We start from the raw sequence: 16,976 nt of genomic DNA, 5'->3' as shown, positions 1-16,976 counted from the left end.
CATCCAAACAGTTGAAGGGAGTTCACTCAGACCACAAAAGAATCATGGAGCCAAGAATTGAAAAGTCCTTGCTTTGAGGAAATTTTGAGATAAAAAACACCGGGTTCTGGGCCAGCCCAGTGTCATTAGACAGTGGCAGAAAGAGATGAGTGTGTGTGACAGCGCTGTGTCTCCTGCCTGCCTGTCCTCACAGCCGGAGACCCCGTCACAACCCTCTCGGGAGCCTCTGACCTCCCACCTGGCCTGGGACACAGGAGGCACTCCACACGTGCTGAATGAATGAATAACCGAGTCCATGGATCCTGCCGTTCAAAGGAAGGGCTCACTGGAGGTCTGGAAGCTTCCACTGAACACTGCTGTGTCCATTCTGTGGGTGCAGTGGGGGGTGCCAGCTGGAATTCTGAGGGCCCAACGAAGGCAAGCAGTAATGGGAGAGATTTGTGCTCTGGGACCCCAGGTTCTTGCCTGGGAGGCGTGTGTGATTCTAGTCTCATGGGGTCAGTTGACACCTCTTTTCCGTCCTGGGGAACAGCTGGTGGGATTCCTTAGCAACATGACGCCAACATCCAAAGCCTTTGGTGTCAGACAATCCTGCTTCAAGTTCCAGCTTCGTCGCTCACTTGGCAAATGACGTACCCTCGATGTGCCTCAGTCTCCTTGTCTATAGCAGGAAGAGATCACCCCTAGACCCCTGAGCAACTGAACGTTTTCAGAGCAAATACGTGCACTTGCTGGGCACATCTTCCATGAGGATGAGTGTTTCCTCTCTCCCTCCTTAGGCTGTTTGACCTAAAATCAGCCTCGAGTGCAGAACTGTGTGTGGCATTGTCGTCCAGACAAGAACTTGGGTTTTGTCTGTTACCGCAGCTAGCATCACTTACCCTAACAGACCAGAGGTGGGGAAGAGAGCAGAGTTTGGATTCTGGCTCTGCCGCTACTCAGTCACATGACTGGTCAGGTTGCGTAGCCTCTCCTTTCTCCCTCTGTGGGGCGGGGGAGGGGGACGGGGAGATGGAGGCACCCGCCTTCCAGGGAGCTTGCGTTTTGAACGAGGGCCCTCCAGGTGCCTCTGGAGGCCGAGCTGCCCAGGGCGTGCTCGTGGGCTCCGCTCGCGAGAAGGGAAATAAGAGGCGAGCTCGAGCTGCGGACAGAGGCGGCCTTCGGTGGGCAGCCCGAACTGGCAGCTTTATTACCAGCCCGTGGACGCGGACAATCAGAACCACCGGGGAGCCGTTCAGACCACTGCACACGCAGTCTTCCCCTCAGTATTTTCAAATGAGCATCCTGGCAAAGTCACAGGGCCCCTCCCGTCTAATGAGAGTCTCCAGTCGCATGAGGGGTTTCTTTAATCAAGGAAGAAGGGTATGGCCACGCGAAGGAACGAGGCGGAGTGTGAGAACACCACGAGGCGGAAGGAAAAGGGCGTGAGGCTTTTCCCATGGCACCTTTATTGTTCACTGTCACTGTTCAGCATTTCCATACAGTCTTTCCAGAACCACAGACCGGCACAGCGCGCCCGCCCCGGCACCCCATCCCATCGCCAACCAGCAGCCCCTCTTCCCGCGTCCTCACCGGGGTGCTCTTCTGCCCGTGCCCACGGAGTTCCCGGGGCTGTTTATTCTCGTGGGGAGGGGAGAGAGAGGGGTGTGCAGAGCTGGCCCTCAGCAAAGCCATCCTGACCCCAGGGCCCTGTCCTGTGACCAACCCTCCCCCTCTCTCCCCAGCAGCCTCCGGGCCCCTCGGCTAAGGCATCAGACCAACCGAGGTCAGCGTCCGGACCCACTGCTGGGAGCACGTGCTCTCAGGGACGCTTCCTGGCCTCTGGGCCTCCCTGCTCCAGTGGGAGGGAGGCCCCCCTCTCAGGGTCACTGCGGGATCCCAGCGACTTAAGGACTATGAAGTGCTGGTGGGCGGGTGGCGTGCGCTGCCTGGGCCTCAGCTTCCTTCCTTCCGCGGGGACGCCTGATGAGTCGCCAGCAGGGCTGGGGGCACGGGGGCCTTTGCTTTATAAAGGAGTCTGGGCCCTTAGAAGAGCCCAGGAAATGACTAAGAGTGGCATTCCAGACGGCACACACGGTAGGGACACATCTGGCAGCAGAGACCTCTGGGCATCCCTTAAACCGACGGGGCAGGCGGCTGCTGCTTTCGCCACCGGCAAGGCTGGCGCTGGCTGACCCTCCTGCCAGGCCACGCGGCTGCGGCCGGGCCAGGCTGCCTCGGGGAGAACCGGGCCCCTTCGCTTTACTCAGCCGCCCTGCCAGGGAGGAAGCAGCTTGGTGTGGGTGGCAACCAGGGTGCCCGGCGGTGGCCGCTACGTCCCTCCTAGTGCCCATGGAAAGCCCCTGCCCCGGGGTGTCCTCACAGCCTGAAGCGAGTCTCACAGGGGAGTCAGGGCCGTTTATCCCCCACCTACTCTGAAAAGGACCCCAGGCGGCTCGCTAAGGAAGGGGCCACCCACCTACCGCTGAGCTCCCCCCCCCCCCGCCACGCCTGCTCCATCCACCTCTCACGCACATGGCCGTTAAAACCACCATCTCATCCAGAAGGCCCGAGAGTGGGCCCAGCCGCCGCCAGCGAGCCGCCCTGCGAACCAGCTGCGCTTCCTCAGCGGAGTCCTCCGCGGGGCGCTGGCGGGCCTGTGCCTCAGCCTCTGCTCATGCATGAATCCCGGGAAGGACACGGAGCGCCCACGTCCGCATGCCCACGGTCAGTTATATCCAAGCAAACAGAGCCGCTCCACGGACGCTCTTAGACATGCACCAGCCGAGGCATGGCCGGTATTACGGGAAAATGTCCTCCAGACCAAAGAGAGAGAGAGAGAGAGAGAGAGAAGGTAAAAGACTCAAGGTCAGAGGAACAGGACGAGGATGACTACACAACAGGACGTCCGCGCTCTAGGGGGCGAAGCGGACAAAACCGAAGGAAGCGCGGCGAATCCGGGGGCGCCTCTCCAAATGTTTGGTTCATGCTAAAAACAGAGCACATTTATTAAAAATAGATATTTATAAACCTCGATATGAACAGACACACGCGTCAGGCCAACGACAAGGAGGAAAGTAAGTTATCTCCCCTGTATCCAAGGGACACTTGTGACGAATGGGATGCCTGCCAACGGCCCCTGTGGCTCTCCGTTCTCAGCAGCTCCTGGAGCGAAGATGAAACGCGGGCCCCGGGAGACCCACCATGAGCTGCAGTCCACGCCCTGTTCCTCTTTCTGAGGACGTGGTGCCGGTCAGCGATCTGGGGCGATGAATTCCGGCGCCCATCCGCTCACCCACGGGGTCAAAGGCTGGTCTTCCGTCCCTCCGGGCCCCCTGCCAAAGACACGGAGTTCCTTGCTGTGTGAAGGAGTTGTTTTGGATTCATTGTGCTTTAGTGGCCACTCCTTGCAGCAGGACCGGGTCAGTTTGGCGACCTTCTATGAAGTTCGAAGGTGCATTTGACCGAGTGGCGTGGGTCGGCCAAGCCTGCTTACTTGTGCTATGTCCGCTCGCCGGTCGGTCCACACCGGGGCCGCCGTGTCCTGGCCGCCCCGAGGCCCGCTCACAGCGTGGTGTATATGTACACGAAGATGATCACGATCAGGTTCAGGATGGTCCCGACGATCCCCAGCATGGCCAGGACGCTCTCCTCCTTGCTCTCTTTCTCTTGGCCGTCTCTGTCTTCATCATTGCCGCTCGTGATGACCATCTTGGTTGCCAGTGTCTTTATCTTCCTCCCCAGGCTAACCTGCAATTGGAAAGAGGCAGCAGAGAGATTATGGTTGATGGACACCCTCCCCACAGCCGGGCCCATCTGCTGGGGGTGGTGGTTTCATGGCCAGGGTCTCAGTCACGGGTGGGAGGAACAATCACCTATGGGTCCAATCTTGGGACTCGCTGCTCTTGGCCGCGGAGAAAGAGCGGAGTGTGGCTTAGCCATGTCAAGGATGAACGTCCGGGCACGGGCAGAGAGAGATTAGCCCTGGAGTCTGGCCTGGGCACCTCCCACGCTATTGAGAGCTGGCTCATCCCTTTTCCTTGAAGCCGAAATGGAGTCACATGACAGTCACACTAACACATGGCACACACCACACACTGGGTCACACCTGCACGTGCACCACGTGTGTGAGGGGCATCACTGTTGTGCCCCCTCTGAGCGCTGGCTGCCGCGTGGGCAGGGGTGGACGGGGCCTGCAGAAGGCAACTTACTGAGACCAGATAGGTCAGGGTAGAGGAGCATAAATTGGCACAATCATTCTGGAAAGTTCCTTGGCGTTACCTGGAAAGGTGAAGGGCATATTCTACAACAGGGCTGGGCACCTGTTCTCCTAGGTGTGTATACCCTAGCGCCGTGGTCGGCAAACTGTGGCTCGCGAGCCACATGCGGCTCTTTGGCCCCTTGAGTGTGGCTCTTCCTAAGCCTTAGGAGTACCCTAATTAAGTTAATAACAATGTACCTACCTATTTAGTTTAAGTTTAAAAAATTTGGCTCTCAAAAGAAATTTCAATCGTTGTACTGTTGATATTCGGCTCTGCTGACTAATGAGTTTCCCGACCACCGGTCTAGAGGAATCCTGCACCTGCGCCCCTGGAGACAGGGACAGGGGTGCTCCGAGGACAGTGTTCTCAACCTTCTGACCCTTTCAATACAGTTCCTCATGTTGTGACCCAACCATAACATTATTTTCGTTGCTACTTCATCACTGTCATGTTGCTACTGTTATGAATCGTCATGTAAATATCCGATATGCAGGAGGGTCTTAAGCGACCCCTGTGAAAGGGTCGTTCGACCGCCAAAGGGGTCGTGACCCACAGGTTGAGAACCGCTGCCCTAGGAGCTCTGTGATAGCGGAGGACTGGAAGCCACCCACACGTGCACCAAGCGTGAGACAGACGGACACACGGTGGTCCGGACAGTGGCCACGTCCACACGATGGGACGGTGCTCTGCAGGGAGAGGAGGGGCTATCTTACTGCTGTGGGGCGTTGCGTTGCTTCTGGTTTGAGGCCATTATTCTGCTATGACCATTCTTGTCCACATGCCTTTCCTCCCACTTTCTATAGGACTTATTTTTACAGCAAAGTTGAAATGATTGTACAGGGAGCACCCACACACTCACCACCTAACTTCCACAATGAACACGTCCACTATACTTGCTTTATCGGGTCCTGCCCATGCATCTGCCTGTCCATCTTCTGTTTTGGGTGTATTTCAAGGGAAACTGCAAATGTTATTGCTTCCCCTTACATACAGAGCATGCACATGAGCTGGAACTCTACATCTGCTTGCAATGTTTTCCTTTTGAAGTAAAATGTATATGGGTGCAATGTCCCATTGGCTACATGCCCCGGGAGAGGGACGGCCGGGGTGTGGGGGCCACATGCCGTCACATGTTGGGCGTTAGTGGGTTCTGTACATGGCTTTTCCAAGTGGCTGCATCTGCTTCCTTGTTTGTGAGCCTTAGATCTGCTCCCTTTCCCTTGGGTGACGCCATGGCCCAGGGTTTGCACGAAGGCACCAGGAGGAGAAAGTACAAAAGCAAGCCACTCCCTTCTCTGCTCTGCACAGAGTCTCCCTCCAGGCACCCCCGCCCCCCCCCCTCTTTTTTTAAAATCCTCACCCGAAAATATGTTTCCATTGATTTTTAGAGAGAGTGGATGGGAGAGGGAGAGACAGAGAGAAACACTGATATGAGAGAAACACATGGATTGGGTGCCTCCTGCAGGAGCCCTGGCCAGAGCCCAGGCCAGGGAGGATCCTGCAACAAAGGCATGTGCCCTTGACTGGAATCGAACCCGGGACCCTTGGGTCGGCAGACGCTCTATCCTCAACCAAACTGGCCAGGGCCACTTATCTCTTTAACGGTGTCTTGTTTCTTGTCCTCTTTCCAGGGGGGACAAGCTTTTGGTACCTCCCAGCAGGATCCCCCGCACGGACCAGGCACTCAGGGAAGGTGGGGTGAGGAGTGATGTGGCATCGCCCGGGGCGGCAGGGCCAGGAATAGATCTCCCAGGTTGGTGTGAAGAGATGCAATGAGTGCTGCCCTTAAAGCAGAAGACCGTCATTGCGGGCACTCAGGCAAAACAGAGCGCCCGCCCGCCTGGAGGCTGCCAGCTTCCAGGCTTAATTAGCCTCTTCCCTGGGTTAACTCGAGGCAGCGCCCACTGGGGAGGAACTGCGGGGGGGGGGGGGAGAACAAGAACGAGCAGGTCAGTCCTGTGTGCTGTGGGGACTCTGCTCGAACTGCGGGCCCAGAGGAGGACTTCGCCTACGCACAGACCACAGACGAGCTGCCTTCCAGAGCGTGTTTCTAAGGGGCCTGAGGCCACTGGAGCTTCTCCACAGAAACCCTGTGGGCCGCTGAACTGCGAGGGGCTCCCACACCTAGCGGTGCCTAGGAGAGCGGGGGGCACATGGTTGTCTTTGGGAACAGGGTCTGGCCAGGGTGTGGAGGATGAAGAGCAGGAGGAGGAGGAAAGAGGCTGGGATGCTGGCATGAAAAACAGTAATAGGAACAGGAGGGGAGAACAGACCCAAGGTAAGTCAGAAAAGCAGAGGCGGGGCGGGCAATGCCAGACGTAAAGCCTGCGGCACAGGTGCGCGCCTTCACTCCCCGCTCACCCACTCCCTCCTCCCTTCCTGCCAGGGGGTGGGGAGTGACTGCTGATGGCCACGGGGTTTCTCTGGGGGTGATCAAGTGGCCTAAAGTTAGGTTTTGGTGATGGTTGCACAACTCTGTGAATATATAATACCGTTGAACACTTTAAAATAAGTGAATCATGTGGTCTGTAGGTTGTATCTCAATAAAGATATTTACTTCACAAGATAGCCTTTGCAATCGCTTCTGAAACATAAAGTGCAATACAGCTAACAAAAGTGTGTAAAAGCTTTATGAAGACTATTAGAAAACTTGACTAACAGACATAAGAGTAGGCCTACGTAAAGAGGGAGATATACCATCTTCATGGAGTGCAAGATTCGACACCCTAAAAACCACCAGTTCTTCCTGAAGTGGTCTGCTGAGTGCTACAGTTCCAGTCACGGTTTCCACAGGCTGACTCTAACGTGTACATCCGGGAGTCAAATTTATGGTGACAGAGGGGAATGGACTTTGGGTGGTGAGCAATATGCAGGTTATAAAACCAAACACCTGAAGCTTGGTAATGTCATTAACCCATGTCACCCCTTTAACCTTAATAAAAATTAAAGGTAAAAGTAAAATGTATGTCAAAGTGCAAAGGGATAAATCATAGCCGAGATATTTACTGAAGAAGAACAAGGTAGGGGACTTGCCTTACAAGACGTTAAGAATTATTATGCAGCTTTAGTAGTCAAACCTCAGACAATGATGCCAAAAGAACAGACACAGAGCTACACGTGCATGGCCCCTGATGGTCAATGGGGGGAAATGGGTGTTTGGATAAACGGTGCTGGAATAACTGGGTCCACAGGGAAACATAAGTGAAATCCGACCAGTGTTCCATCAATTCCAGATGGACTGGAGACAGCTGTGAAAGGGAGAACTTAAGAACTGTTAGAAGACACAAAAAGTAAATCCTATGGAATAAAAGCCTAATATGCTAAGTGTCCGGTTGTCCATTCAACCAATAAAAGCGTAATGTGTTAATGATATGCTAAGGCTGCTCAACCGCTTGCTATGACATGCACTGACCACCAGGGGGCAGCTGACCAGTCAACCAGTTGCTATGATGTGCCCTGACCACCAGGGAACCAGGGGGCAGACGCTCCAACCAGAAGGTTAACTTGCTGCTGGGGTCTGGATGATTGGGACTGAGCGAGACAGGCCAGACATGCCCTGGAGCCCTCCCATGGTCCCTCCCCAGTCCCAATAGTGCACTGGTGTGGTCCCTCGGCCTGGCCTGCACCCTCTCGTAATCCCGGCTGAGAGCCCCCCCCCCCCAGTGCACGAATTTCATGCACCAGGCCTCTAGTATCTTTATAAGATTGGGGCAGAGGCTATCTTAATTAGACATAATAGCTCACTCAACTACAGGGAAAATATTAATAATGTTAATAACATTAAATTTATACTTCTTTTATAAAAAATATTTTAAAAGTAAATGAAGAGTTAGGCCAGAAACTGGAACACACACACACACACACACACACTCTCACACTCTATGTATCATACAATTATGTTGTATCAAGTCAATAAGAAAATAAACTTCCAGTACAAAACTGGGCAAAACCTCTGCCCATGAACTTCTCAAAAGAGCAAACAAGCACAGAGAAGGTAAGCCTCAGTAATCGCAGAAAAACACAACGTGTGCAGGATTGGCAGAAGCTAAAAACTCCCACAAGCCCGAACACTGGCAGAGGCGGTGAAGCAACAGGGACTCAGATTCGCGCTGAGGCCTACAGCGTCGTTCCTGTCGCTTTGGCGAACAGGGTGACATCACCTCGTAAAGGGGAGCGTGCTCAGACCCCGGTGACCCGCCACCCACTTCTAGGGACAATCCCGAAGTACACCTGCCCCTGTGAACCGAGGCGCACAGCCAGGAGTGTTCCCGGGCCGCAGGATCACCTCAGCGGCAGGCGGGAAACGGCACTCCTGCCCTCCACGCGGCCGGGACCCACGGCCTGTACACAGACACTGGGACTGCAGACGGCGGCGGGAAGGCGGACGTCTACAGACGGCACGATACATCGCTAACTGGATGTCAAGTGGCAAAGCAGGCAGAATGGGGCGAGGGCGTTTCCATCTACATGGACTTCGGAAACACAAACAGCTCACATTCTTCAGAGATAGAAACGTGATGAAGTTACACAGAAAAGCAAGTGAATAAGAAACCCAGAAGCCAGGGGAGTGAGTACTACTGAGTGGGCGGGAGAGTGGATGAGATGGGGGGGGGGGCCCAGGGGACCCCAAGAGCACTGATGGTATTTCTTAGGCTGGAGGGTGGGTACATGGGGGCTTGTTATTTAGACGTTCCGTTTTCTAAACAGGCTTCTGCTATCTATCCAGTAATGATGCAGGGAAGGAATTAATCATCTTTACAACGTGTGGTTTCCTTTGCTGGGCAAGAGCTTTTGGTGACCCAGCGCCCATGCCCTCCTTTGGGGATCAGTGTGGCGACTTCCTCCGAAGATTACCCTGTGCAACGGACACTGTCAATCAAGGTGCTAAGGGACGGGTCTGGGTCCTGGGCTAAGCCCGTCAGACGCCTGGAGCCAGCCTGGCTTCTGTGCTTTTAAAAATTCAACCCCTCAGTCGGCGGAGCCTTGACATTCGTGGGAAGAAATGGCAACGCCAGCCTCTACTCCATCTGGGACCCAATCTGGGCTCCGTGGTTGGCCAACTGTGCGACTTGGGCAAGCAGCCTTATCTCTCTGAGACTCAGTTTCCCCATCTGTGAAGGGGGAGTAATAGTTAACGTGTAGGATTAAAAGTAACGGTTGTAAATTGTCTACCGGAACGGCTGACAGTTACTGTGATATGATGATGATGATGACGATGATGACGACTGAGGCTCATTCCCAAGGCCCCATGAGCCCAGCTAAGCACCCCCTCTTCCTTACTTGTCCATAGAGCCCCTCCTAACCATGGCCCCACTCCTGAAAGGACCCCTCTAAAATCAGAGTAAGCATAAGGAAAACGTGGCTCTGAGAAAGCCTTCCCCAGCCCCCGTGGGCAGGCTGCCCGCCCCCCCATGCAGCACCCCCATTAACGCTGCCGAGAACCACCCGGCGTGGCGGCCACCCCCTGCGCTGCAGCTTCATGCTGCGGCCAAGCCCCCTGCTCCCTGCCTGCTGGGGGATGGAGCGTTCCGAGAACAGCAATGTGTATTTGGGTCGAATCGGCCGGCTGACTTCTGCTCACTCCCAGCTTCAGATAATCCACAACCTGAATGTGCGCCCCTCCACACTGTTGTCTAGGTGACCCACTCCCCGATTCTGACCAGCTTTCCAGGTCACCACCACGGGCCAATCGGCACCCTTCCGGCGCCATCATCCCGTTGCCGCCTTCTCCTCCGGCCCCCACCTCTGTCTTTTCTATAAGGTGCCGCGGAGTCCCGGGCGGACGTGTCGGTCTGCTGGGCCGAGGCCCTGCGGAGAGACGTCTGGTCTGAGGGACCCACGCCCGGTCCTGGGGCCCTCTGCCCCCTGCTCGCTTGCTGAGGGCCCTCTTTGTTACTCCCCCACCCTAATTTCTCAGAGCCGCTTACTGAGAGCCAGAGACCTTCCTTCAACAAGCCAGCGGGGGTTGCTAACACACAGGGATGGGAAATTCACGGGCCTGCGCCCACCTAAACGCTGCACAGCCATTATGGGTGACGGTGACAAAGTGACCTAAAGGAAGATGCCCCCACTGTGATGAGAGAGGAAAACGCAGGCTATTCACACCCAGGTCCGTGAGGGTTGCAGATAAGACCTTTTAAAGCCTCGCTTGCTCAGGAGAAAATGCCTAGGGGAGCCTCGGAGGTTTCCTGTAATGTAGGTGGTTGTTATTTTACGTTTATCACGTTTATCACGGTTATCACGTGTGGGGAGTGAGATGAGGCCTCCAGGGCAGCGGTTCTCAACCTTCCTAACGCCGTGGCCCTTTCATACAGCTCCTCATGCTGTGGTGACCCCCAGTTTCATTGTTACAAATGGAACATAATTAAAGCATAGTGATTCATCACAAAAACAATATGTAATGATATATGTGTTTTCCGATGGTCTTAGGTGACCCCTGTGAAAGGGTGGTTCGACTCCCAAAGGGGTCGCGACCCACAGGTTGAGAACCGCTGCTCCAGGGTGTGTTTCCCTAAAATCAAGGAGAACGCCCCCTCCCCCCCCCCCCGCCTCCCTTCCCCCTCACACACACTGAGCGATGAGAACAAAGCCTCCGATGCCAGGTGTGCACGGAGATGGGCCATGGCGGCATCACCGTGGCGGCCCCTCCGAGGGTGAGGCTGAGGCAGGGGCTGGAAGGGGCCAGGTCGTGCCACGTGCGAATGACAATGACGGAGGCTCCGAGCCTCTCTGTGCACAGCAGGGGGGTCCAGGCCACAGACGATGGCTTCGGTGTCATTTACTTTTAGGAGAAACTTGTTTTTCAAAGTAATGTCAGTTCTGGAACAGAACCTGGGCTCCTGCGTGTGCTGAAGGGACCACGTGGTCAAGGCCAGGGGGCGGGGCGACTCCCCCCAATGCTCTCCACCACTCGCTGACTCTGGAGCGGCTCAGGCTCAAGTGTAATTCCAGGGCTCTGGCGAGGAAGGTTCATTCCCATCTTATGTGCAAGGATGAGCTCCTGCCTGGAAATTCAGAAACGCCAGGAGCCACCTGCGTGGATGATGCTGGCGCATCAAGGTAGCACCACCTGCTCCCTGGAGAAGAGACCTCAGTGGTCGCCTGAAACAGCGTCCCCGGGGAACCGGGGGAGGCCCGGGTTCCAGTGAACACCCCGGGCACCCTGAGCCGAGCCCCACTGCGCACTGAGCAGACCAGGCCTGTCCTCACGGACCTCGGGGCCCAGCAAAGGGAAAAGGCAAACAGGGCACTCTGGTGAGGTGAGCCCAGGGCACTGTGGGCGTCCGGACCTCCTGGGAGGCCACGCAGGGACCTGTCCCTGGAGGAGGGGGAGGGGGTGATTTAAGCTGAGACCTTTAGGCTAGCAGGACTCGTGCGGCCGATGGTGACAGAGGAAGGGCACCCTGACTGGGTGACAGGTGCAGAGACAGTGCGTGTGCAGAAGGCAGTCTGGGCCAGGAAGCAGCGCTGAGTGTGGGAAGCGCTGAGGCTGCAGGCGGTAGAGGAGACCAGAGCAGGGGCTCATGGAAACCAGGCAAGGGATTCTGGAATTTATTCACATTTATTCAGAAGAGGCAACGGCGATGCAGGTGTTTGTTTCATATTTATTTCCCCACTGTGCACACTCACTATTTATACTCTCTTATATGCGTGAGATTCTTCGTCAGCCTTTTAAAAACCCACTTCACTCCTCAAATCAGACCACAGCGAGTAAACGCTGGTCACCTTCTCTCCAAGGTGAGTGCCTGGACAGGGTGTCCCCCAGCTCTGCCAGCGTCCCACAGCAAGGCCTCAGGAAGCCTGCCGGGGCCTCTCCCCCCCGGACAGGCACCTGGCACCCAGGGGCTCCTCGGCAGGGGCTTGGCAAGAGGTCCCCAGGGGACACACTCCTCCACGTGTGCCCATGCCCCACCTGGTGGCCACAGTATGGCCTGGCCATCACTAGATGGTGACTCAAGGGAGATGGCTGCCAGGGCAGCACTGGGCCTGGAATTTCCTCCCAGAGCCTCTATGAGAGACCACCAGTGAACAGCCTGCTAGACAGAGGCTCACAGTTACTATCTTACATAATAAAAGCCTAATATGCAAATAGACTGAATGGCGGAATGACCGGTGGAATGACCCATCATTATGATGCACACTGATCACCAGGGGGCAGATGCACAACACAGGAGCTGCCCCCAGGCCGCAGGCCCCCAAAGGCATGTGCCAGTGGGGGGCTGGGCCAGCAAGCAGGTGGTGCCAGGCCGGACAAAGCTGGTGCCAGCCGGCCACCCCCCACCGATTGCTCTGCCAGTCGCCCCACAGATTGGCCCTGATCGCCGACCAGGCCTAGGGACCCTACCCGTGCATGAATTTTGTGCACCAGGTCTCTAGTTATTAATAACAAACAGCTATCTCTCATCAACCGCTGCCATGTGCTGGATATGGCTCCGCACATGCCTGTTGCCATGTGACCAGGAGCTACTTTCCCAGCTACACCTGCTGGGGACCATCCAGCAGCTCATGAGCAAGTGCAGGGTGTGGCCCAGCACTGCATCGCCAGCCAGCCAGCCCCTCGGGTCACATTCACTGAGCACCTACTGTGCGACAGGCTCTATTCTAGAACACATTCACTGAGCACCTACTGTGCGACAGGCTCTGTTCTAGAGCACATTCACTGAGCACCTACTGTGCGACAGGCTCTGTTCTAGAACACATTCACTGAGCACCTACTGTGCGACAGGCTCTGTTCTAGAACACATTCATTGAGCACCTACTGTGCGACAGGCTCTGTTCTAGAACACTGGGACACACCAGCAGCAGCACAGACAGAAGTAAGTGCTATTTCCATTTCAGAGACCAGGAATTGAGACTCAAGATAATTACCGCACACCCACACGTACCAGGCACCCACAAGAACACCCACAGGTACCAGGGATAGAGCAGTGACTAGAACCAAGGACTCATCACAAATTGGGTCAGGATTAAACCCCGTAGCCGATTCTGCTCGCTGACATTGCTGGTCTCCTGGCCATTGCCTGCTCACGCCCATGCCACCCCCCACTATATCCTATGTGCACCCCGCCTCCATGCTCCCTAACCACACTGCATTTGCTCACTCTCTCTTCCTGGCTTGGACGCCTACTGCTCCTCCTTCCAGCCTCTGCCTGGTTGGCAGCACCTCCAGGTGCCCCGGTGTCTGGATGTCAGAGGCCTGCTGCAGACCACCTCCGAGCATCTCCTGCCCTGTCCCGTCACCACCCATCACCTGGGCCTTTCCCCACAAAGCCGTGAGCTCCTGAGGAGGGACAGGCCTGGTCTGATTCTTGGGCATGTCCCCCAGGCCCTGTGTCTGGCGTGGGGCACTGGGTGAGTGAATGAATGAAAGTGCCTGCCGCTGAGATTGCTTAGTGCCCGGGTCTTGGGGAGCCAACAGCTGGGCCCGCAAGCTGTGGATGCACAGCCCGTGCTTCATAATATTCTCCTCTGGAGGCGGTACCCGCCGATATGTCACGTGGGAGCACTTGCATTTGAACATGCCTTCTGCACCGGACCAGACAGCTGGGGGGGGGGTGGTGACCATCTACCGAGACGCAAAAACCTCATCGCCGCGTGCGGGTCTGTCCCGGGCGCCCGTGGCCGGGCTGGAAGCAGCATCTGTCTGAGGATGGCTCTTCTGGAGAATCTGCTACTGACAACGCAGCGAAAAGCCAGCGTGACAATTTTGATCTCACACTTGTCCAAAACGAGTGGGGACATTTTAAAATGGATGTTGCTGTAAGGTGTCACCCCTAAGAAGCAGAGAGGTGCAGCCCCCGCTGAGCGGCCCCAGTTCCCTCTCAGTCACTCCTGTACCAACGATGCTGGCGCGTTTTTTGAAAATACCACCTCAGAGCCTTTGCACTTCCTGTCCCCTCTCACGGGACACACTTTGCCCAGGTTTTTGTGCCGATCTGCTCTCGCACAGTGTTCAGGCTCTGCTCAGCTCCTGTATCATCAGAGACGTCTGTGGGGCGCGGCGACAGTGTTTGGGCAGGTTCAAACCTTGCTCTGAGGAGAGGGCACAGTCCTCTCATGGCCACGTGCAAGTCCCAGCTGGAGGGCAGAGCCTTCCCAGCACAATGATAGCCAACGGCTATAGCTGTGAGCTCGAACCTGTGGTCCGAACACGTGGCCCCACGTGCCTGAGTGATAGAGCTCAGGTGCATGTAGTTGGATGGGACTGAAACCAACGAGAATGTTATAAACTTCTTGATCACGCCCTGACTTTGCCTCGTGGCATCTGCTATAAAATAAAGACATGGCTTGTGGGCGCTGGCGCTGTCCATCAGACGGGCAGCGTCCCACCGAGACCCAGCTTTCATTCTCTGGTCTGTCTTTTCTAAGCCTTTCATTGCCCCCACTCAGGGTCACTGAACCAGGCTGAACTGGCATGAGTATGCCATGGCCGTGCCGGCTCCCCACAGAAGTCTTCCAGGACCCCCCGTCCAGCAGGTCCCCTCTTGTCCACGTGCCCCCCTTTATTTTCCTCAAAGTACCGATTATTACTTGAAAGCACATTGTTTTTTCATTCTTCCTCCCCACCTTGATGAGAAGCTACGTGATGGGATCTTGTCCTCGCCGCAGCCCCCGTGCCAAGAGCAACGCCGTGGGTGCTGCAGACACGGCAAGTCCCTTTGGAATGGGTGCCCATTTTCCAAAGAGGAAGTCGGGGCTCACTGGGGGCGATCAGTGAGGAGCCAGGGGCACGCATCCTCCGGTTGTCAGGAGTCCAAGTCCATCGGATGAAGGCCTCCATGTTACATTTGCTCGATTGACATCCACAGACGCAATCCCAGCACGCGGGCTCCCCTGACATCTCCGAGACCACCCACACCTACGCTGGGCCAACGCTGCGGGAGGAGGGCCCAATGCCGGAGCCACGCCCTGCCCGCCTCAGCGGGGACGGAGCCTGGAGGCTCTCCCACCTGACCTCTCACTCAGGGAACATGCGATCCCTTCGCCGACTTCACCGCGTGGCTGCCAGATCCCGGTGGGAGCACCCAGGGCTGCAGGGACCCCCACCTCCCACCAGTGACTGCTCTGGTCAGTGCCCACGGCTGAAAAGTTCTCATGCAAAGCCAGACACAGACGGGCTTACTTCTCTGCTAAGCGCATGCCTCCCAGAGCTATTTCTTGGGTCGCCGCCTGCCCGTCTCAAACATCATGTTAAAACATTAAGGACAGAATCAATCAATGGTCTCTGAGGATAAAAAGCAAAGAAAAATATGATCTTAAAACACGGGTAGCGAAGGCCCCAAAAGAAGGAATCAAAAAGCACTTTAAAAACAAACATCCTTAGGCTCATCTCACCGCATGTAATGGCCAGAAGATCCCTCCACAAGCCTGTTTGCCTGTCCGTACAACGGGAACTCGGGCCAGGTGGGGTCTCCCCTTTAAAGGGCATAGAGGTCCCCGTTTCTCTTACTATCTCTGAACGCCAACCGTACTCAGTATGCCAACACCACTCACCCGCCCAACTGCTGGCTGCCTGGAACCCTCAGCCACCGTGGCCCACGTGGGTTAGCGCTGTGTACCGGGCACTGTGCCCGCCATCTGCGCAGGCTGCCTCAGCCACTCCCCAGCGCAGCTCTGGCACGGGGTGGGTACGGTGTGGCGAGCTGGCATGGCCATGGCATACTCAGCCCCACGTTGGGCACCATACGTGCTGAGCCGGCTCAGCCAGGTTCGGTGAGCCTGAGAGGGGGCGGTGAAGGATGGAGAAAAGACAGACAAGAGAAGAAAGCTGGGGCTGGGTGGGACGCTGTCCTCTCTGATGGAGAGATAGCGCCACGGCCTGCAAGCCGTGTCTCTATTTTCTAGCAGATTCCACGAGGCACAGTAAGGGCGTGGTTACAACATTCTCTCGGGTTTCGAATCTACTCAATTACATGCACCTGATCAAGCTTTGTTTACTTGCTGCACCTCCCGCAGCCCACATCACTCAGCCACGGGGGCCCACAGGTTCCGACCATAGGTTCAAGCTTACAACTAGAGGTAATGGGGTGAACTGTGTTCCCCTATAATTATGCTGGGAGGGCTCTGCCCTCCAAGCTGGGACTTGCACGTGGCCATGAGCGGACTGTGCCCTCTCATTAGTCCGAGGCTTGAACCTGTCCAAACCCTGTAGCCGCCCCACAGCACGGTGCCTTCCTCGGAAAAGAACCAAACCCGGGAGGGACCCTCTGCGGCCGGGGCTCCTGCCCGCCCTGCCGCAGCCCCGTGGCCCCGGACGTCTGTGCCTCTGGGCCCTGCCCTGGCCCAGCCCGGGTGCCGCTCACAGGCTCCTGGGGACATTGAAGGCCGGCCGCGAGCAGAAACCGTGCCGCGCTGAGGTCAGAGACGTCTCCGTTGGCCCCGCGCCCCTGGGATGTGGCGTTTCATGCTCACAGAGAGATCCTGTCCACATTCACAGAAGCAACAGAAACACAGGAGTCGAAGCAAGCTCCCAGAGGCCTCTGTCCCGGCCAGCGTGATCCGCGGTGCTCCCCACGGCCAGGGAGGCACCGGCTTCCTCCCACCCATTACTGTTCCCTCCACGGGTCAGAACGGTCAGAGGGGGAGTTCTCAGGAGGGGAGGAGAGGGCGAGGGCGAGGGCGAGGGCGAGTGACTGACGTACCTGTGGTTGGCGTTCACACCACCTTGTCCTGATGGCACACCCCATCTGAGTGGAAGCCGCTGGAATTCTTCCCTACACAGGTGGGAGCCGCAGG

At 56.4% G+C, this 16,976-nt stretch overlaps 1 protein-coding gene across 2 annotated transcripts in view; it reads right to left on the bottom strand.

The window, feature by feature from the left end:
• Positions 1 to 1,420: 1,420 nt before the first annotated feature.
• TUNAR (transmembrane neural differentiation associated intracellular calcium regulator) overlaps positions 1,421 to 16,976 on the bottom strand; it is a 34,942-nt gene continuing 19,386 nt past the window's right edge. For both annotated transcript variants that reach the window (XM_081102179.1, XM_081102178.1), the window contains exon 2: positions 1,421 to 3,729. In XM_081102179.1, coding sequence (XP_080958305.1) covers positions 3,544 to 3,729 — 186 coding nt within the window. In that variant the 3' untranslated portion in view covers positions 1,421 to 3,543. The remainder of the gene's footprint in view (positions 3,730 to 16,976) is intronic.

This window comes from Myotis nattereri (genome assembly GCF_964212035.1).
Source record: "Myotis nattereri genome assembly, chromosome: 1".
Lineage (NCBI taxonomy): Eukaryota > Metazoa > Chordata > Mammalia > Chiroptera > Vespertilionidae > Myotis > Myotis nattereri.
This window is presented reverse-complemented; position numbering and strand designations above follow the sequence as displayed.